The sequence below is a fragment of the Sminthopsis crassicaudata genome, chromosome 4 (genome assembly GCF_048593235.1).
Source record: "Sminthopsis crassicaudata isolate SCR6 chromosome 4, ASM4859323v1, whole genome shotgun sequence".
Taxonomy (NCBI): Eukaryota; Metazoa; Chordata; class Mammalia; order Dasyuromorphia; family Dasyuridae; genus Sminthopsis; species Sminthopsis crassicaudata.
Genome location: NC_133620.1, coordinates 267,777,988 through 267,799,983, shown reverse-complemented (window position 1 = coordinate 267,799,983; position 21,996 = coordinate 267,777,988). Strand labels below are relative to the sequence as shown.

The 21,996-nt window shown below is 33.2% G+C and overlaps 1 protein-coding gene across 2 annotated transcripts in view; it reads right to left on the bottom strand.

The window, feature by feature from the left end:
• The window catches only part of LOC141566318 (serotriflin-like), a 46,277-nt gene that overhangs the window by 1,928 nt on the left and 22,353 nt on the right, over positions 1–21,996 (bottom strand). For both annotated transcript variants that reach the window (XM_074310674.1, XM_074310676.1), the window contains exons 2-6: positions 15,910–15,977; positions 13,268–13,384; positions 11,772–11,859; positions 8,277–8,419; positions 4,051–4,145 (exon numbers count right to left, since the gene is read on the bottom strand). In XM_074310674.1, the coding sequence (XP_074166775.1) occupies positions 4,051–4,145; positions 8,277–8,419; positions 11,772–11,859; positions 13,268–13,384; positions 15,910–15,975 (509 nt within the window). In that variant the 5' untranslated portion in view covers positions 15,976–15,977. The remainder of the gene's footprint in view (positions 1–4,050; positions 4,146–8,276; positions 8,420–11,771; positions 11,860–13,267; positions 13,385–15,909; positions 15,978–21,996) is intronic.

The window sequence follows — 21,996 nt, the reverse complement described above, 5'->3', positions numbered from 1 at the left end:
AATTATTGACTTTTTCCCTCTCGCAGTTAAAGTCCCTAATTCTGAAATTAAGCACAGGATAAATCTCTTTCCTGACTACTGAGGTACATGTATTTATGGGTTTGTATCAGATGGTTTGAGTTGACATCTAAATCAATGGAGACACCATTCAAATTGATGTAATTGTAGATTTATTTTTGTATTATAGTTATCTAAGTTATCCTTCTAAAATCTGTGAAGACAGAGACCTTATCTGTTCTAAAATTTGTAGGTCCCCAAACCATTGAACAATGAGTATTGCACTCATTGATAGGTTTATAGTATTGGCATCTTAAAACATTGTTCCATTCTATCTAAAATCTCCCACATAGTGAGGGATGTGGTGCATGATATCTAGGTTCTTTTTTTTTTCATCATAGTTCTCAGGAAGTCCAATAGCTTTTAAAATTATCTCTTCTGGATATATTTTTAAGGACATTGTTTTCCAATGAGATATTTCACATCTTCTTTATTTTTTCTTTGTTTTAGTTTCTTGATTTCTCATAAAATCATTACTTTCCATATGTTCAATTATAATTCTTAAGTATTCAGTGAGCTTTTGAACCAACTTTTCCATTTGACTAATTTTACTTTTGAAGGAGGAGTTTTTTTCTTTAGTGAATTGTTATGCTTTTTATTTTTTCTCTATTTGGCCACTTCTTTTTAAGACATTCTTCATATTCTATAAATAATCTGCAGTCTCTTCCCATCTATTGACTACTCCCTTATTTTCCACAAAATAACTTTATGATATTATCAATTTCCATAGTTCCAATGATCATAGCTATATAAGATTTACTTGTGCAGCCCTAATATCTCTTCCAATGTTCAGTCTCACATCTCCAAGTGTATATTAGTGCCCAGTCATTTCAGTTATATCTGATTCTTCCTGACCTTATTTGGGGTTTTCTCAGCAGAGAGATCAGTGTTTTGCCATTTCCTTCTCCAGCTCATTTTATAGAAGAGGAACTGAAGCAAATAGGGTTAAGTGACTTGGCCTGAGTCAGTTAGCAAGAAAGTATCTGTGCCCAGCTTTTAACTCAGGAAGATGTCTTCTTGATTGCAGGTCTGGCACTCTACCTAATGCACTACTTAGCTGCCTCTAAGTGTAATTATATATATATATATCCATATATATATATATATATACATATATATATACATATACATATATATGACATTATTATATTATGTCTAATAGACATATCAAACTGTATGTTCCCTTAGACATGTTAAAATTAGCATGGACCAAACTAAACTCATTATCTTTCTCTCCAATTTTTTCACTATTCTTAGCTTCCATATATTCTTTTTAATTAATTTAATTTAATTTTATCTTCAATTTTGAATTCTCTCCTTTTCTCAGAATTATGAGTGCAAGAAATAAAAAAATCATTATATGTATATATGAAATCATGCAAAATAAAATTTAGCATTAGTTTAAGTTCTGGGGAAAAAGCAAGAAAAAGAAGAAAAATATGATTCAGTTTGTATACTGAGTTTATCAGTTCACTAATTGAAACCAGTAAACTTTTCATTATATGTCCTATGGAATCATGATGGTTCATCTGTGTGTTTATCAGTTATGAAGTCAACCAGTCATTCAATAAATATTTATTAGTGCATTGTGACATTCTCTACCAATAAGGAACCTACAATCTAATGGAAGAAACAATGTACAAACAAATTTATTCAAACCAAGCAACATAAACAGGACAAATAGGAAATAATTAAGAGGAAATTATTAAAATTAAGAGGGACTAAGGAAGATTATTTGTAGCAGGTATGATTTTTGGTGGAATTCAAAGAAAACTAGGTAGGTCAATAGTAAGACTAGGCTGCTAGACAATCCTACTGTAGTAACTACCTTAACAACTCATTATCCCATTCTCCATAATGGCTCTTCTAAACATTTTCACACCATCTCAAGACCATGTCCAAGTCTACCTCTTCTTTTGATCTTTCTGTTGAGGATTTGATTTCATATTTTATAGGAAAAAATGAGATCATTCATAATGAACTTCTTTTTTCCTCTTCCTTATCTCTTATCACTTAGGTGACTTCTGCTACTGTCTCCTCTTTTGCCTTTGTCTCACATGATATGGAGGTCTTATTCCTTACCAAGGCTAACCTCTTTATTTAATGAAATGATCCCATTCCTTCTTATCTTTTCCAACAGAGTATGGTGGTTGTCATCTCCATTCTTTCACTTTTTGTCTCTCCATCTCTGCTGATTCCATTTCCTACTGCTTACAAAAATACATATGTATCCCCTATCAGTCATTTTATGCATTCAATAAATATTTAGTACTTATTTGTTGGGAATAAGGTGTTTGTATGTTTTAGGATTAAGGTATTAGAAAACTGAAAAGGTAAGTTGTGGCTAAGTTGTAAAAAACTTTGAATGACAAATAGAGAATTTTGTTTTTGCTTCTGGAGGCAATAAGGAACTGCTGGAAATTATTGAATAGAGAAGTAACATCAGGGGACTTGCATTTTAGGAAAATCACTCTATTGGCTAAAAGGAAAATAGAATGGAATAAGGAGAGATTTGAGGCAGGCAGACTCACTATAGGAAATTACAATAATCAGTCCATGAGGTAATGAAGATCTGTACAAGAATGGTGGCTGTGTTGGAAGAAGAGATGTGAAGTTACTGTTTGAGAGATGTTGCAAAGGTTAAATCTACAAGCCTTGGCAACAACTTGTGTATGAAAGTATGTGAAAAATAGTGAGGAATTCATGATAACCCTAGTTTGCAAACCTGACGGATTGTAAAAAGATGATTAGAGAAATTAGGAGGGAGGATAACTGAATATTCCATTAAACCAGTGATTTTTCTAAAATACAGGTGATAATTATTCCTTTCCCCAGATTTCTATTCCCCAGAATAATTGTTACTATTGCATCTAGGAATAAATACAAAGTTTTCAGTTTGGTGTTCAAAGCTCTTCATAAACTAGTATATCTAATATCTCTAATTGTCTTACACCTTACTCTCCAAAACATAATCTTTTATCCAGTGATACTGGCCTCTTGGTTACTTCATGACAAAGACACTCTCTTGGCTCTGGGCAGTTTTTTCCCTGGCTATCCTCCATACCACAATATGATTCTTCCTTGGCTCCAATTACTGACTTCTCTGACTTTCTTTGTCACACCTAAAATCATAACTGTTACAGGATATCCCTCTTAATTCTAGTGACTATGTTTTGCCTCTTTTTTTGTATGTCCACAGCACTGTAGCATAGTGCCTGGTGACTAGGTCTTCAATGTTAGGTGTGGTTAGCAAATGAATGAATAAAAATTATTTCCTGAGTCTGGCAGAAAGGGAGGCTCTGATAATGGACACCAATTTCGTTCCTTGTTTCCACTCTCTAAAAAGCAATTTAGTTAGAAATACATGTTATGTTAAGAAGACTAAAATTCCCCTATAAAACAATTTATGGCCCATGGCTTTGCTGCTATCTTTTTTTGGGTCAGTCCACCAGGATACTCTGCCTTGTGGTGTCTTCCCCCTTCCCTTTCCATTTCCCCCATGCCACGTGTTGTCTCCCCTTAACTCCACTATGTTTCCCAACTCCACTTCTCCTCGTTATAGTTAACTAACTCAAGATTTAGCCTGTCAGCTTAGGAGTAATTGCGTGTTCCACTGAGGAACTTGTCTTTCATGTGCTCTCCCACTTACCACTGCTGGTATCTATTGCATCCCTTCATTTTGTCTGTGACCTCTTCCCTAAATAAATCTACTTTCTGCCAAAGAGAATGATCATTATGAATTCTTCACATGACTGAATGCCAACTTTTGGTGCCTGCCATCATTTGGCGACAAAACCCACACCATAGATCACAAAACCTGGGATTTATTTGGTGCTTAATAAATGTTTATTGATTGATTGGTTGATTGACTCCTTTGCTTATATGTATTTTCCTCTCATTTATTACAGTCTAGTAGAGTTTTCTGAACAGATTCAAGAATTTCACACACTGTTATTAAAGTAATTCTTTTCTACATCCACTGTTTTTACTTACCCAGGGCAGTAATGGCAAACATAAAAGTACTTGTAAAAACTGTTAGGACACTTAGCAACTGCACATCCAATTTTAAAAGACTTGTACCACATCAGCTAGAACATAAAAAGAAAATTATATGAGAATATTTCTAAAAGTATGAACTCTCCTATGCCAAACAATACTTCCAGTGTTTCAAGAATCCATAATTTCTTCCCCCTCCCCTTTTTAGGAGTGATAGGTGAATTGGAGTGGGGGCAATGACTTCTTCTGACAAAAATAACTACTTCTTTACTTCATAGATTCCTTCACTTCTGTCAGGGGATAAAAACAAAATGAAGCAAAACAAAACAAAAAAGCCCATCAACTGGAGATCATCTTTCTGGTGGGTCTTTGTCCAGGGCATCCCTCTTTTGTATTTTTTTCTTATTATTTTGAGATCAGCCCAAAATAATTGATTTACATGTGCTCTCTGTCCAAGTAGACTCCTTCTATCATCTGCCCCAATGACGATAAAGTTCTTAGAGGTTATATGTATTCTCTTCCTATGTAGGAATTTCAGATATTTAATCTTGTGAAGTCCCTTATGATTTCTCATTCAGGAAATTTCTTTTTTCTTTTTTATGCTTCTCTTGAATTTTGGATTTGAATGTCACTTTTGGTCTTTTCATCAAAGATGTTTGAAGACCCTCTTTCACTAAGTACCCTTGTCCTCCGCTCCTCTGGGAGGATTATTCTAATGTTTCCTGGATAGATTAGTTTTGGTTGTAATCTTTGCTTCTTTGCTTTCTAGAACACCATATTCCAAGTCTTTCATCCTTTATCAAGGTCACTACTAAATTTTGTGCAATCCTGACTATGAATCCAAAACATTTCAATTATTTCTTTATAACCTACTCAAACTATTTTGTTCTGGACCTTGGGAATCTGAGTTTTGACTATAATATTTCAAGGAGTTTTCTTTTTATGTTTTTTAAGAAAATGACTGATGGAGTCTTTCAATTTCTAGTTTGCCCTCTGATTCTAAGGTATCTGGAAAACTTTTTATAATTTCTGGAATTTTATATTTAGGCATTTTTAAATGATGGGTTTTGTATTGTCCAACAATTCTTAAATTATTTTTCATTAATATATTTTCATTTTTCCCCCCAAAATTATTTTCTTTTATTTTTTCTTGATTTCTCATAAAATTTTCAATTTCCATTGGACAATTTTACTTTTTAAAGAACATTTTTTCAGTGGGGATTTGTATCATTTTAACCATTTGTCTAATTCTTATTTTTAAGAAATTATTTTCTTCATTATTTTTCTGTATCTTTTAAAATTAATTTGTTAATTTTCTTTTTTTAATAAAAAAAACATTCCCAATTCTTTTCCCACTTTTCCTTCTACTATTCTTGTTCTAGTTTAAATCTTTTTTTAAATTTTTGATCTCTTCTAGGAATTTTTGTGCAATTGTCCAAGCTGCATTTTTGGGGGGGAGGTTGGGTTATAGATATTTTCAAGTTACTTTCCTATTCTAAGTCTGTGCTTTGAGGTCCCCGTTATTTCTTGTTATTTAGTCATTTTCAGCTATCTCTGACTCTGATTCCATTTAGGGTTTTCTTGGCAGAGATACTGAATTGTTTTACCATTTCCTTATTCAGCTTATTTAACAGATGAGGAACTGAAGCAACTGGGGTTAAGTGACTTGTCAAAGATCACATAACTAGTTGTTGTTGTAGGTCAGATTTGAACTCAAGAAGAGTATCTTCCTCACTCCCAGCCAGGAGCTTTATTGACTGCTCTACTTAGCTGTTCCTATTATGTCACCATAGAATCTTTTTATGGTCAAATACTATTTTTGGTTACAATTTTTCTAGCCTATTTTTGACGGTAGACTTTATTTGAATATTATTTTTATTTGGACTTGACTTTAGGACCTTAGTTGGGTTCTACTCTTCTCAGGGTGGGGGGATATTTGGCCTGAGATTCTGACTTTTGTATCCTTTTGCTGCTTTTACAATTCATTGAGAGGCTGTAAACTTTCAGTGCTTCTAAAGTGCTATTATATAGGGAAAGGTCTCCTTATAAACTCTTGAACTACATTCGCTTGCCATGTAGGGGCAATTCACTCACAACCATATCCATTCCCCTGCTTGTCCTGGAACTGCCAACTGGAAATAAATAATGGATAATAGAGCTGCCAGATTGTACCTGTTTCTGCTGTAAGTGCAAGTATAAGTTTTCCCAAGGATATTGATCTGACCAAGTATAAAGTCACCTTACTGTCCTCTGGTATAGGTTTGCTCTCTGATGCAGATACTGCATCCACAACTGTGTTGTCATCACCATTAGTACTTCTGCCTTTCAGTGTACTCCTAGGCAACCTTACACTTCAGGACTGCAGACTGTTCTCTTTGTTTTCCTTCACTTCTCTCAACTGGAATAATGACTCACTGTGACTTTAAATTGATTTTCTACAAAGAATTTAGTTTGATGCATTTTTTTTCTTATGGAAAGGGTGTATTGAGATAATTGGCAAAATGCTGATTTCAATCTGCCATCTTAATTCTATCTCTTATGCCTCATTTTTAAAGGGCCGTTAGGAAAATGTTCTGGGGATTTATTGGTGGTGTTCATTGTTCATTTCTTTTTCTTTTTCTTGTTCTGAATTTGGTCAATTCTGATTCCATTAATTTTTATCTGAGAATTTCTTTATATCTTGTAAAAAAATCCTTTGCCCCCTTGACCTACTATTGCTCTTATTTTATCAAACTGTAATTCTGCTTTGCTATATTATCCCCTCTTCCATAGAACTCCCCAAAAAGCTTTTCTGTGTATACTTGAAGTCTGTTAAATGTCATTAAAGATTCACAAAGCTATACTGATTGAAGTAATAAATACAGCAACAATAATAAAACTGTGATTCAAATCCAGCTAGCTCTCCATTGCTTCTAAGTGCTCCTCCAAGTTTTTAATGATTGACTCTTACATTCCACAAAGTACTCTAAATCTACTTTTCTGTACTCAAGTTGTCGATATCACTCCTTGCCTTTATTCAGATCTTGACTCTTATGTTAAAAAAAAAAAAAAGCACAGGACATTCATTACTAATCTCTCCACCCCTACCACAGACTCACACCATAACTCAAGACACATCATTAATTTTCTCATTGTTTACTCCATCTCATATTCAAATATATATATGTATATACATATATATATAATTTCATCTTTTCCCATATCTTCAGATATTTTGTCATTTTAGTCATTTTATCACTTTATATATCCTTCAACTACATCTTGACTTTATTCACAAAAAAGTTTAGTATTCTTTCCATCCTTAAAGAATATTCCTTTGATAAATTCATTGCTCTCAAGTCATTATTCCAAATATCTTATTTCTTTCATAACCAAAGCAAAAAAATAGAGAAAGAAAGAAAAAGAGAAAGAAACCAATATCTTTGCTGTCATCTACTCATCTTCCACTCAATGTGGCATCCTTTGAAATCAGATATCCAATAAAAACAGTCAAAATTACTCTCTCCACAATTAAAAGAGAATTATTAAAAAAAAACAACTTTGTTTTTGTTCTCCATAACCTTTAATTCCCCAAACATCCTTCCTTCTTTGCCTACACAGTAGTAATTTATATTTGTATATGTCATTTGAAATGTTATATATATGCATTACATATATATATATATATATATATATATATATATGTATATAATATTTGACAAAACCTAACAGATCAACTGATATTGGTACTATATGTAACTTTTCCATATCCATAGTCTGCAATATCTCCAAAGGGATGCCCCATATTCTTATGAATACAACAATTTCAAGTGTTAAAAAAGGACTAAGTTGTATAATCTCAGCAAATAAACAACAATAACTAGGAGGGAGATCATCAGATCTATTAAAATGAGGCCAAAAAACTAACATTAATAAGCTTTCAAAATATATAGGACATATGCTATTTTTTATGAAGAATATAATAATTTTTAAATGATGCAAAAACCACAAAATATTTAACATTTAATTAGATTAACAAATCTATATCTGGAAGCGATCTTAAAACAAATCTAGTTCAATCCACTAATTTTTACAAGTGAGGAAATACCTAGAGAGATTAATTAGCTCAACTAGAATTGAGATTCAAACTTTAAATCTCATTAACTCCAAGTTGGGATTTTTTTCACTGTACCATTGTAGCCTACTGGAAATAATCAATCTTTAGAATTATTTCTGTTCCTCACCTGAGTATAATGTCCGACTGCTTCACCTGAAGTGGATCCTTTTCCAAACTTAAAATGTAAAACCTCATCATGCCATGATTGGATAGCATCTGACCATGTCGAGGGAGCAGTTGACATGTAGAGATTTTCACCACATACAGACCCTATGAAGAAAATGACTAATATTTGTGACCACAGTTTGAATAACTTTTCAGAAATCTAGATTCTTTTCCTGTATCTATGAGTCAATATGATCTTGAGAAATTGAAATTGTAATTGTTATTCTAGAGAAACAATTTATTTTAAGTTGTAGGCTTAAAAAGAATAGACAGTAATTGGATGATGAGATTGATATTTTGAGAGAAATATTTTGCTTTTATAATGATGAGAAATATGAAAGGATTCTGGGGGAAAAGTTTGTGATCAATATTTTCAGAAAACTGAAAAGTAGGATTATGTTGTCAGAAAAAAATACTAATAATGACGAATAGAAGTGATTTTTCTCACAATGAAGACTTTGTAAATATGTTTTTTTTAAATACACTGCTAAAAGTATAGTCAATATCATTGATGTTTATTCAAACCTAAGTGATTGGATGCTAGCTTGACTTTGTTATAATCTGTCTCTGTCTCTATGTCTCTAACAAGCACACATATGAACATACATAATTTTATATATATATGCTGAATATATGATATATGCATATATTGTATGAACTGCATTTGTGTTATATTGTAATTTTATGAGACAATTTACTTCATTCCCAAATAAAATATCATCATCTACATCTTCTCAACTCATTACTTCCAGTGCCTTTTCTCTGTTAATTATTTCTTATCTGTCTTGTATATAGCTTGCTTTGTATGTATTTGTACAGATTGTAAGCTCATTGAGGGTAGGGTTGTCTTTTCCTTCTTTTTTGGTAACCCCAGCACTTAACATAGTACCTGACACATAGACATTTAATAAATATTTATTTATTGATATATATATATATATATATATATATGTGTGTATGTATACCTATATTAAAATTCTTGAGGACTTAATTGAAAATTGTATTTTCTTTGCTATTTGTTTAGAGTAGTAAGGGATAGAAATGTATTAGGGACAAATAATCCAATCAGTATATATCAGAAGCAAAACATGAATCCTGACTCTGGGGAAGTCTCTCTGCCTCTCTTCACTATGCCATACTGTCTCTAAGACAAAATAGTCATTTTAAAAATCATAAACATAAAAATATACCTTTCCAGATCTAGAACTATGCATTGCACACAATGTTTTCAGTATATATGTACTTATTTTCTTAAATTTTAGAGTTTATTCATTACTAGATTATTTACATCCACTTAAATATATTTTCCAAAGAGGAAAATAGATGTCTGTGAAAACGCTTGAGGGTATTCAGGCTATTTCATAGCTTTGATATGATCTTTTTTTATTAAATGGGGAAATATACTAATTACTACATAATAATAATAAAAAAGAATGACTAACTCTAAAGAAATACATTTACATTCATGATACTTTCAGTGATGAATTGGGTTCAAGAAATGATATTAAAATGCCATTGATGGCATATATGACTAGAAACAGATTTTATAGTAGCAACGAAATAGACTAGGCAAAAAGCCCAAATGCATTGTGGTATTTAGCTATGAAAAGAACCAAATAAAGTTTTCCAATACATTGAATGTGTCATCGATTGAGTATATACAGAGACACATAGAGACAAGGTCAAGATGGCCAAGTTGTAGAAACTTGTGTGATAAGAGGCCTAGAAAATATAGATCATGATGAAGAACTGAGGACCAAATCATTAAGGAAATCTAAGAAACAATGTCCACTGAACCACCTTTTTTTAATTTCAGTGTAGAGAATTCTGTAGACAATGGGAAAAGGGATAGGTGCAGAGCACTCTAGGCCTAGAATATAACTAGAATGAAAAGGGAAAGGAGAAAAATAAGTTAAGGCAAAAAGGACCAAGAAAGTTAAAGAAGAGTGTCTTACATAATCAGGACCTGCAGGTAGATACATATAAAAACAAAAGGGGGATGAGGAAATGGTAAGGACCATCCCCAAGTGAAGGGGCAGGTTAATTCTCTGAGAGCTTCTACAGCTGTGGATCATAAGATGTGAAAGAGTTGCAATGCAGCCTTTACTGACACTGGCATTGCTTATGGACTGGGATTGAAATAATTAGAGGCAGAAGGAAGAGGAGAGAGGTCAGACAAGGTAACTGCCTCTCAGTGGAGAAGTCAGAGAACAGCAACTGCCTTTCAGTCTCCTTATGTCATCTCACGGGAGGAGATCCATTCTCCAATTCTGAGTTAGACCTCCAGCAGCCACTGGCAGGTGGCTCCTATATCACAACAAGGAAAGTGATTGACACTTGAACCTTACCATCATCTGAACTGATCAAAAGAGAGAAGTAAACACAAATATTTGGTAAAATACATATTACTCAACAGAAATATAGGAGGGAAAGAAAAAAAGAGGAAAGGAAATTGGGGGAAGCTAATTTAAGGCATAAAATAATCCTAAGGAAGACAATTCCTAAAGATGTATGAAAATATTTATAACTCTTTTTGAGATGGTAGATTGTGGGAAGGTGAGGGGATGGCTTTCAGCTGGAGAAAGACTGAAAAAATTATGGTACATAAAATATTGAAATATGATTGTAGTATAAGAAAGATGAAGAAGATATTTGTAAAGAAGCTTAGGAAGATGATGCAGAAGGGAGTGAACAGTAGCAGAAGGTGAATTTATACAAATATAATAATATAGTAAAAACAAAAAATTTGAAAGAAATAAAAATTTTGACAGTGTAATGACCAACAGCAATTTTAGAAGAATAATAATGAAATGTGCTACCAACTTTCTTTTAGAGAGTTGAAGGACTTAGAGCAGAGAATGATGTAATGTAAGTATCCATCCATATATACATACATACAAACACACACATATAAAATTTGTTTTGCTTAACTATACCCATTTTTACAAAGTCTTTATTTTTTTTTCTTTTCAGTGGGGGAGGAAGTAGAATTTTACTATTTACATGTGCACCCACATGTATCCATCTATATACAATCCATCTGTATATGCATGCATATATGTGTGTATATAATATACAAATGTGTATATATATATATATAATATACAATATGTAATATATAGTACACACACATACACACATATTAGATTTAAAGCTGCAAAAAACCTTAGAGAAATCTAAATCTGCCTATTTTTAGAAATAAAGACAATGAAACCAAATAAATTAACTTGGTAATTAACTTGATTAAGAGCACAAGGAAGGTAACTGTTTAAACTGGGTTTAAAATTGTATCCTCTGATGAAAAAGACAGAATAATCCAATATGTGAGGATAAATAGATATGATCTTCAGGGAGGAGGCTTCTACAGCAGTAAGGTCACAAATGTTTCAAAGTGTCACATCATAATAAATTTAGTCACTAATTCATAAATTGCCCCATTATTATTATTTTTACTTACCAATGGTTCTTTGATTTTTCACACTGTGTTCAAAAGAACATGTATTTGCCCAGGCCTGAGCTGTTTTTTGTGCCTCGTTCATCCATTTCTTAAATAAAAAGAAAAAAAAATATCTATATCTATATCTATATCTATATCTATATCTATATATATCTATCTTGATTGAAAATTTAATCCAAATTTTTTATTAAAGCACTTCAAACATTTATCAATTATCTGTTAAGAGAAAAATTGTTTTAGTTCAACAATGATGCAAGTACACAAAAAACTAAATTAGGCACTATATCTGTCATTGTGGAGATTATAGTTTACTGAAGGGAAAAGATCCAAAAAAAGGCATAATAATAATATATTATTTGCTCAATAATTATTCTAGTAGTGATCAAATATTCAATAACAATGACATAATTTGTAACATTTTGCTATTTACAAGAAACCTTCATAGTAATCTCATGAGTCAAAAATAAACTATTTTTTCTTAAAAATATTTCTGAGAGCTTAATAGAATTTTAAAAATTTACACAGCTAGAAAATGTTAGAAGATTCAAGTTCACCTATCTAACAAAACACAGATAAGTAATAATTATAGAATGAAAAGACAATGTGGCACAAGAAAACTCTTGTCTCCAACATTTATATATGTTACTATGGGGAAATCACATAATTTCTTTGATTTGCAGGCTATTTTCTAAGAGGGAAAGAAAAAAAAAGGCATTAACACTGAGCTAAGGTATTAATGAGTATTATTTCATTTGAGATAACAAAATAGAGAAGTAAGATTTATTATTCTCCCCATTTTATACTTGAAGAAATTGAGAAAGAAAGTGCTTGTGATTTATAAATGGCTAGCCTATAGTCTCATAGCTGGTAAGTGTATGAGACTTACTTTGAACTAAGGTCTAATTGATTCTAGTTTTAGATTTTCAACCACTCTACAATATAGTGCATCTAACATTTTCTATTAAATGATATGCTCATTGCTATTAGCCTCAGTGAATATCTAAGCATCACTGAAATTATAAGCCCTAGACATTTTGAGATTAAAAACATATGTCATTGACCTATCAAAAGTTAGGAATTCACTGACTTTGTTTTTCTTTCATCGTAATAGGTTATACCAAGTCATGCCCATTGTCTTACTCATCCCAATGACCTGTGTTCGGAAAATACTTAGCTTTTAGGACTTATGACTAAGGAGTAATATTGTTTCTTGGAGGAGAAAATATGTATATGAAGCACTATAAAGCAAAAAACACTGTGTCAAGTCCTGAGAAGGACTAACTTCTAGTTCTATCTCCATCCCTTGCTCATTGTTTAATATTAATTCCTAGTCTCTCTTAGACTTCTTGTGTTTATGTTATCCTCCTCCTAGACCTTAAGCTTCACAAGAGAAAGGATTGTATTTTCTTTCATATTTTTAAATCAAATTTTAACTAAGACACCATCATTATATCCTGATCCATATTCTATTGCTGTCACTCTGAATTGAAACTTACCATCTTTAGCATGTTGGAGGCAGAGGGGGAGGCTTGTGCTCGAAGGGCATTGTGCTTGTTCACTATTTCATGTTGGTTTTTTTCATCTTCAGTTGATAAAGATTCAAAGTCTACAGCCTATGTATGGGGAAAACAATGAGAGGTATTTTATCAAGATTACCTCCCAAACTTGAATACCTTTCCAATCCAATTCACTGAAATATTTTAAGAAATTATTAATTTATTATCATTAACTCATAGGATATTTCTTTTATTTTCCACCATAGAATACTTGTGAAATAGGAAAATACTATTTAAAACTCCAAGATGTTATTAACTCTAAGACAAGATAGGATAAAAAGATTAAAAATAGAATCATACCATCCTAGACCTAGAAAAAAATACCCTTAATTCATGTAAACAACTCCTAAGCCACAGATAGTCCTAGCTAAAATAAATTCTAAATTCTTAACTAAATTCTTAACATTTTTCACCACATGAGTTCTTCATTGGAATGCTTTAGATAAGCGATTCCACTATTTATGCTTAATAGTATGCATGTTTAGCCTGTACTGCAAATTATTTTCAATATATGGTTCTATCAAGGTCAAAGGCAGAGGTTAAGTAGCAAGTACAAAATACCTACTATGAATTTATTGAAAGAAGCAATATGTGCTAATGGATGGAGAACTTCCCTCACGGGAAAGGATTATGAGGATTCAAACCTTGCTTCTAACATTTACTTGCTTCATGATGTTGGCCAATTTATCTGTACTCTAATTTAGTTATTTATACTCTAAAGACTAAGGTGAAATCAGGTTTTCACCTGAATTGATAGATGGAGTTTTCTAACAGCTGTTTCCAATTCAAATGGATTCATAGGTCTGATCTCTATCACTATGATATTAGGTTAATATAGTGGTTTAAGACCATTAACATTAATCATGGAAGAGTGAATATAAATGACATTTCTTTCTGTCATTGATGGGAAATTATCCTAGGATAGAGTATGGCCTTTTCTCTGTACAGCCTGTCCTAACCTAACTCCACTGATGAAATAGATGGCTAGTGACCAAATCTGTGTCTCAGGTAAGGTAAATTAATTTCATAAAAGATCAACAACAGGTCAAGAGAGACAGGAAAAAAAGTGAGGATGGCAGGCTTCTGAATATTGGAGAAAATCTAGGAATAATAAAAGAGATATAGGAAGATTGGATTTTATAGGGAAATTTTTTATTTACAGAGCAACAAAAGTGATTCTGGGATTGGGACTGTCTTTTTTTCATCTAATATACTAATATTATTCTAACTTTTCTAATTCTAATTCTAATATTTGAAATGATAACAGAGGTGTTAATATTTAGAATCATATACCTTGTTTTTAGTGACCTTATTTGCTTGGCTCTCTTAGTCTTATCATTGTTCCCAAGGCAATGATAACTTACTATGTACAACTAAGTCCCTATTAGGACAAATAATGCATTCTGTGAAGTTATTTAATTAATAAGTATATTAACTATATTTTCTTTGTTCTATAACTAACAATCCTATTTTTATATAAATAAAACTTCAAGTAATTATTACAATACACCCAACTATTTCAGGTCTCTTGTTACTCAAACTAAACAAGACCATCTGTATCTCAAATGAATTCACATGGAATCATTAAATATAGGATAATGAAAATGATATAATATATTGAATACAAAATTGAATTATACAATATGAATGTTCTCATATACTTACTAACTGTGTAAATCTAGAAAAATAAGAACCTCTGTCTGCCTTGGTTTCCTCATCTACAGAATAAGAATAATGCCTACATATGTCTTCTAGGATTGTTCTGAAAATAAAATGATACATACACAATTAATGTGTTATTGAATCATTTGATTACATGTGACCCCATTTGGAATTTTCTTGGCAAAGGTACTGAAGTGATTTGCCATTTCATTCTCCAGCTCATTTTACAGATGAGAAAACTGAGGCAAATAGAAATAAATGACTTGCCTAGGATCTCATAACTAGCATCTGAGGCTGTTATGAACTCATGGAGATTACCCTTCCGGATTTCAAGCCCAGAGCTTTATCTATTGTGTAACCTAGTTGCCAGGTATATGTAAAGCATTTTGAAAACCTTAAAGTGTTCTATAAATGTTAATTATAAGCAATTACTTTACTCCCTAGACTAATTTGGGTCCATTAGACCTAGAATTGAGCAAGTGGAAGGAGATAAAAATACTATGACAAGTGAATGAATGATATAGTATTTATTATATGAAAACATTAGCTGAGCGGTAATCATAGAGATGTAAATCCACTTTTGAGTTTGTAGACATTTATATGGAAGATAAAATAATATACTATTGTCACTGATTCCAATCAATAATCTTTATCTGCAGATATTCAAACAATAGCTTGTAAGGAAGAGGCTTAAAGCATTAGAAAAGGGGATAAATGTAAAATTATGAGGAACTAAGAAGATATATGGCAGGATAATGAAAGGAATCATTGGCCTCCTGTTCTATGGATTAATGTCTTACACTGAGAGTGAACCTAGATATGAAAGCTTAGGGTGTATTATGTAGAAATGATTCATTTAACCAGGCATGGAAAATTTTATAGTATACTTGAAAGAAGTTTTTGAACCATAATCATCATACCTTTGCATCACCACAAAATAGGAGCAGTAGGGAAGCTAAGGAAAACAGCCCAGGTAGTAAAGTCATTGCTGAAAAAACAAAACAAAACAGAAAACATGTAAAATTTTGTCCTTGCCATCACCCTCATCCTCATCCTTATCCTCATCCTCATTCTCATCCTTATCATCAACATCACAAAATTTAGTATTTAAGCAGATTGGCAAGCAAATTGTGGAAAAAAAATGTTTGACCTGAATTCATGAAGAACTGAATTAAAATCAGGTTCAGACACTTAGTAGTAGTGTAATCCTGGACAATTCTTTTAATCTCAGTAACAACCATCATCATCATCATCATCATTATCATTACCACCACCTCCACAGAATTTTGTAATTATTCAGCTAAATAACAAGCATAGTAGAAAGTATGTTTTACTTTAAAATCTATGAGGCAGTTAGGTGGTAAAGTTGATGGAGTGCTAGGCTTGGAGTGAATAAAACCTGAATTCAAATCCAGACTCAGATACTTTCTGGTAGTGTGACTTTGGACAAGTCATTTAACTTCTGTCTATTTCAGTTTTCTCATCTATAAATTAAAGATAATAATATCTCTATTTCCTAAAGTTGTAATGAGAGTAAAATAGAATATTTTAAAGCATTTTAAAAAACAAACAATGTTATGTATATTACACCATCTGGACTATCTCTGTGGAGGATCTTGGGGCTAGCCTGAGTCCTTGGTCTTAGTGGAGGAGTGGTGAAAGCAGTATACTCATGAGAATGATCAAAGATGGATTCCATTTATTTCAAGTCCTCTCATCCCTTAAATACTTTAGTATAATTACATCACTACAGCACATTGAGCATGTGCCAACTATAGAACCATTACATAACCACAGCACACTATGTATGTGTTAACTATAAGCACCATGCTATAGATATGTAAATGCCTCTTACTGTAAATATCCCTTGGTTCAAGTAGAACACAGGTAGTCACAACCTCCTTGACTTCTCAGGAAGGGTGAGAATCACCAAAGGGAAATGGGGAGCCAAACCAGACATTGTCAGCAGGTTCCCTCTGGGCTGAAGGGTCTTATACCTTACCCATAGTTCCCCCACTATTTGCAGCCCTCCACAATACATGCTTTCTATTGTTATTGTTAGAAGGCAATTTCGTATCCATCTTCTCATTTCAATCATCATGACAATCCTTTAAGGGCAATAATGGCAGGAATATGTATTCTCTTTTTATAGATACAGAAACTAAGGTCCTAAGTAGTATGACCCAATAAGAGAAAGGGCAGAATTCCATTCTTCTGACTAGATCACTCAGCAACTCTTTACTAAGAAGCCTTGTACACAGGGTGATGACTTGCATATATTATAGTAAATGCAAATATGTTTCTGAAGCTTGGCAGTCACATAATCAATGAATATTTATTGAATACCTATAATATGACAGATATTGTATGAGTTTCTAGGGAGAAAATACAAAATTACACACAAACAAAACAAAACAAAAAATAAAAACAAAATGAAGTCCAAACCCTAACTGGGGAGCTTATATTCTATTGGAATGACATGTAATTAAAGAAAATACACATACATATGAGAATTAAAAAAATTATTAAGCATTTAATGCATATCAGGCCCTGTGATAATTTTTTGGGCATAAAACATCAAGCAAAAAACACAGTTACTTAGGGAGCTAACATTTTAGTAGAGAATAATAATAGAAATGGAGACCTAAAAAACCATTTGGTACAACACTGCCTACATTGTAGAGACCTACTTCTGGGGAAAGAAAAAAAATGAATCCTCATCTCTGAAAGTCCAGATATTCTAATTTATTTATCCTAAAACACATCATATATAAAACACACACACATATGTACTCTATGTAAATATATGTCTATGTACATATGTATTTCAATGATTGGTGACCTTAGTCTTTCCCTTTTTTATAATCTCTCTCTCTCTCTCTCTCTCTCTCTCTCTCTTTATATATATATATATATATATATATATATATACAATCTTTCCACTTTTGTTATCATTTAAATGGCAGCATGTAGGATATACTATCCTAAATAAATGGAAGGTAGTTAAGGTAATAACGAGGATAATAGCATTTATGGGAAATATCACTTCAATAGAATTTTGAAAGAAACAACATTTTAAGAAGTGGAGATAAGTCAGGATTATATTCTAAGCAAGGTGGACAGCTGATGCAAAGGTTCAAATTAAGTTTAATTGTCATAGGTATTAATAATCGATAGCATCAAACTGCTACTACACTGAGCTAAACTCATGGACAACCCAAGCTTGGTATTCTTTCTTTATGATATATGCTCCTTCTACTTTTGAAAAAATCAGGACTGGAGAATTCTATTCCCATTTTCCCTGCCGTAGACACATGGACACACAGAGACAAATAGAAACTCACACACATACAAAACAACAACTATAACACACATCTAGAGAGACAGACAAAAGAGAGGCAGGCAGAGATAGACAGAGATACACACAGAGGCAGAGGGAGACAGAGATAGACACACAGAAAAAGCATCCCTTCCTCCCTTCCTCCCTTCCTCCCTTCCTCCCTTCCTCCCTTCCTCCCTTCCTCCCTTCCTCCCTTCCTCCCTCCCTTCCTCCCTTCCTCCCTTCCTCCCTTCCTCCCTTCCTCCCTTCCTCCCTTCCTCCCTTCCTCCCTTCCTCCCTTCCTCCCTCCCTTCCTCCCTTCCTCCCTTCCTCCCTTCCTCCCTTCCTCCCTTCCTCCCTTCCTTCCTTCCTCCCTTCCTTCCTTCCTTCCTTCCTTCCTTCCTTCCTTCCTTCCTTCCTTCCTTCCTTCCTTCCTTCCTTCCTTCCTCCCTCCCTCCCTCCCTCTCTTCCTCCCATCCTTCCTTCCTCCCTCCCTTCCTTCCTCCCTCCCTTCCATCCTTCCTCCCTCCCTTCCTTCCTTCCTTCCTTCCTTCCTTCCTTCCTTCCTTCCTTCCTTCCTTCCTTCCTCCCTTCCATCCTCCCTTCCATCCTCCCTTCCATCCTCCCTTCCTTCCTTCCTCCCTTCCTTCCTCCCTTCTTTCCTTCCTTCCTTCCTTCTTTCCTTCCTTCCTTCCTTCCTTCCTTCCTTCCTTCCTTCCTTCCTTCCTTCCTTCCTTCCTTCCTTCCTTCCTTCCTTCCTTCCTTCCTTCCTTCCTCCCTTCCTTCCTTCCTTTCTTCCTCCCTTCCTTCCTTCCTTTCTTCCTTCCTTCCTTCCTCCCTTCCTTCCTTCCTTTCTTCCTCCCTTCCTTCCTTCCTTTCTTCCTCCCTTCCTTCCTTCCTTTCTTCCTCCCTTCCTCCCTCCCTCCCTCCCTCCTTCCCTCCCTTCCTTCCTTCCTTCCTTCCTTCCTTCCTTCCTTCCTTCCTTCCTTCCTTCCTTCCTTCCTTCCTTCCTTCCTTCTTTCCTTCCTTCCTTCCTTCCTTCCTTCCTTCCTTCCTTCCTTCCTTCCTTCCTTCCTTCCTTCCTTCCTTCCTTCCTTCCTTCCTTCCTTCCTTCCTTCCTTCCTTCTTGCCTGCCTGCCTTCTTTTTCTCTGTGTCTCTGTCTCTGTCTATTTCTTTCCTTTATTCAGTTTTGGTCTTTTCTACAGAAACACTTGAAAGTCCCCAATTTCATTAAATTTCCATTTCCCCTTTGAAAGATTATACTTAATATTGCTGGGTAGATGATTCTTGATTGTGATCCTAGTTCCTTTGCTCTCTCCAAGCTTTCCAATCCTTTAATGTGAAAACTTTCAAAACTTATGTTATTCATATTGTGTCTACACAAAATTGAGATTGTTTCTTTGTGGCTACTTTTAATAGTCTTTCTTTGACCTGGGAGCTTTGAAATAGCTGGGAGTTTTCATTTTGGGATCTCTTCCAAAAGGTGAATTGTGGATTTATTCAGTTTCTATTTTACCTTTTAGTACTAGGATATCAGAGCAATTTTTCTTGATAATTTATTGAAATTTATCAGGCTCTTTTGCATAACCCAGTAATTCTTAAATTATTTCTTTTCAATCTATTTCTGAATCAGTTGTTTTTCCAATGAGATATTTCACATTTTCTTCTATTTTTTCCATTCTTTGATTTTGTTTTATTATTTTTGGATGTCTCATAGAGTCATTAACTTCTAATTGCATAATTCTTATTTTTAAAGAATTATTTTCTTCAATGAGATTTTGTACCTCCTTTTCCATTTGCCCTGTTCTACTGTTTAAGGAATTTTCTGTACTGGATTTTTGTGTCTCTTTTACCATTTGGTAATTTTTTAAGGTATTATTTTCTTCAGTAGTTTTTGTGCCTCTTTTACCAAGTTTTTGATTCTTGTTTCATTTCTTTTCCCAATTTTCCTCTCACTGTATTTGATTTTCAAAATCCTTTTTAGACTCTTTCATGGACTGCAACCAATTTACATTTTCTTTCAGTTTTGTAATGTCTTTGATCTTATTGTCTTTTTCTAAGTGTGTATTTTGATCTTCCCTGTCACTGTATTAACTTTTTGTGGTCAGATTCTTGAGAATCTGAAATCCAATGAATTCTCTAGCAGCCACCCTTAAAGAGCCCCTATGTAAGTAATCAGTTATGATTATTAAACCATTGATGTATCATAAGGAAGCTCCCTCCCTCTTTCTTTGATACAATTAGCTTGGTTGAGGGTGGTGGAAAGGAGGCTCAGAATTTCTTTGTTTTAGGAATTCTGGACCCTACATTGGTCAACTGTAAAAGACTTAGTTAGCAAGATAATGATTCAAGACAGTTCCAAAGTATCCATAATTAAAATGCTGTCTCTAGAGAGACAACTGCTACTATATGAATGAAAATTGAAGCACACTTTTAAAAAATTGCATTTTCTCTTGCAAAATGTCTAATAATGGAAATATGCTTTTCATAACATCACATATTCATTTCACACAACATTTCTTCCCTTCTTATGAAATAGGGAAAGAATTAAAGGGAGGAAGAGAATTTGGAACTCAAAATTTGAAAAAAAAATAGTAATGCTAAAATATTTTACATGCAATTGATAATTATTTAATGAAATGAATAAAAAAAAAAATAAAAAGTTAAACATTTTGCAATCTTTTTGGTATAATGAGAGAGATTTGTTATGAAAAATTAGGATATTGTTGAAAACTAGGAAAATTATTTTAATACCCTGTCATTTGATTATCAATATTTAAATGTAATATTCTCTTTTCTAAATGTCTATTTTTCACTCTGTCTTTTAGAGAGAACTCTCCTGTTTTAGAAAAAGAATGTGATCACATTCTAGTCCCTCCCAAGGTCTGGACTTAATTTCTTTATCCATGAGCCAGAAACTATCCTTAACTCATTCCACAATATTAAAAAGTGACTCATTTGCCATTGCTTCCTTCATTACAACTGGGCCTGACCTGGTCTACAAAGGAGAAATTTAGCCAGAATTTAGATTCTGATGAGGGTGTCTCACATTGTCCAGAATGATGAAAGTTATTTAATAATCTCAGGACCAGGCCACATTTTTAGCTTTCATGTGCCCTTCCAACCTTTACCCTCAACACCAGCAGGAGAAGTTGAGAACTCTTAACCCAATTCATCATTAAATGTCCGCCAATCAGTGTTGCTTTTCACTTCTCAAAGGAGTTCATTTTCAGAAGGGAGATACAGAGATTTAAGGTGGCTGGAGATGTTATCGTTTTATAGTTGATTGACAAAAGAAATCATTGACCCCAATTTATTGATTATTTACTGGCCTAAATGATAAATTTATTTTTCATACTTGGAACTCTACCTCTCAGAAGTTTATATATTGCATAACAAAATCAGTACTCTTCTCTCATGCCTAAATCTAAAGTCATAAAATTTTCCTTTAATTATTATTTATTTTGGGGGAAAATCATAAAAAAAACTTTTGGAATATTGAACCATGCAACAGAGTTTTCAAATTATTCATTAAGTATCATAAGCAGACAAAATTAACAAGGTGGAAAATATTTCTCTTCAGAAAAGAATTAGTACAGGGGAAATATTAAGTCAAGAACATCCTGTCATTGTCTTTATAATGTCATTTTCTCAACATTTTCAGTCATTCACACTCACCAACAGTAT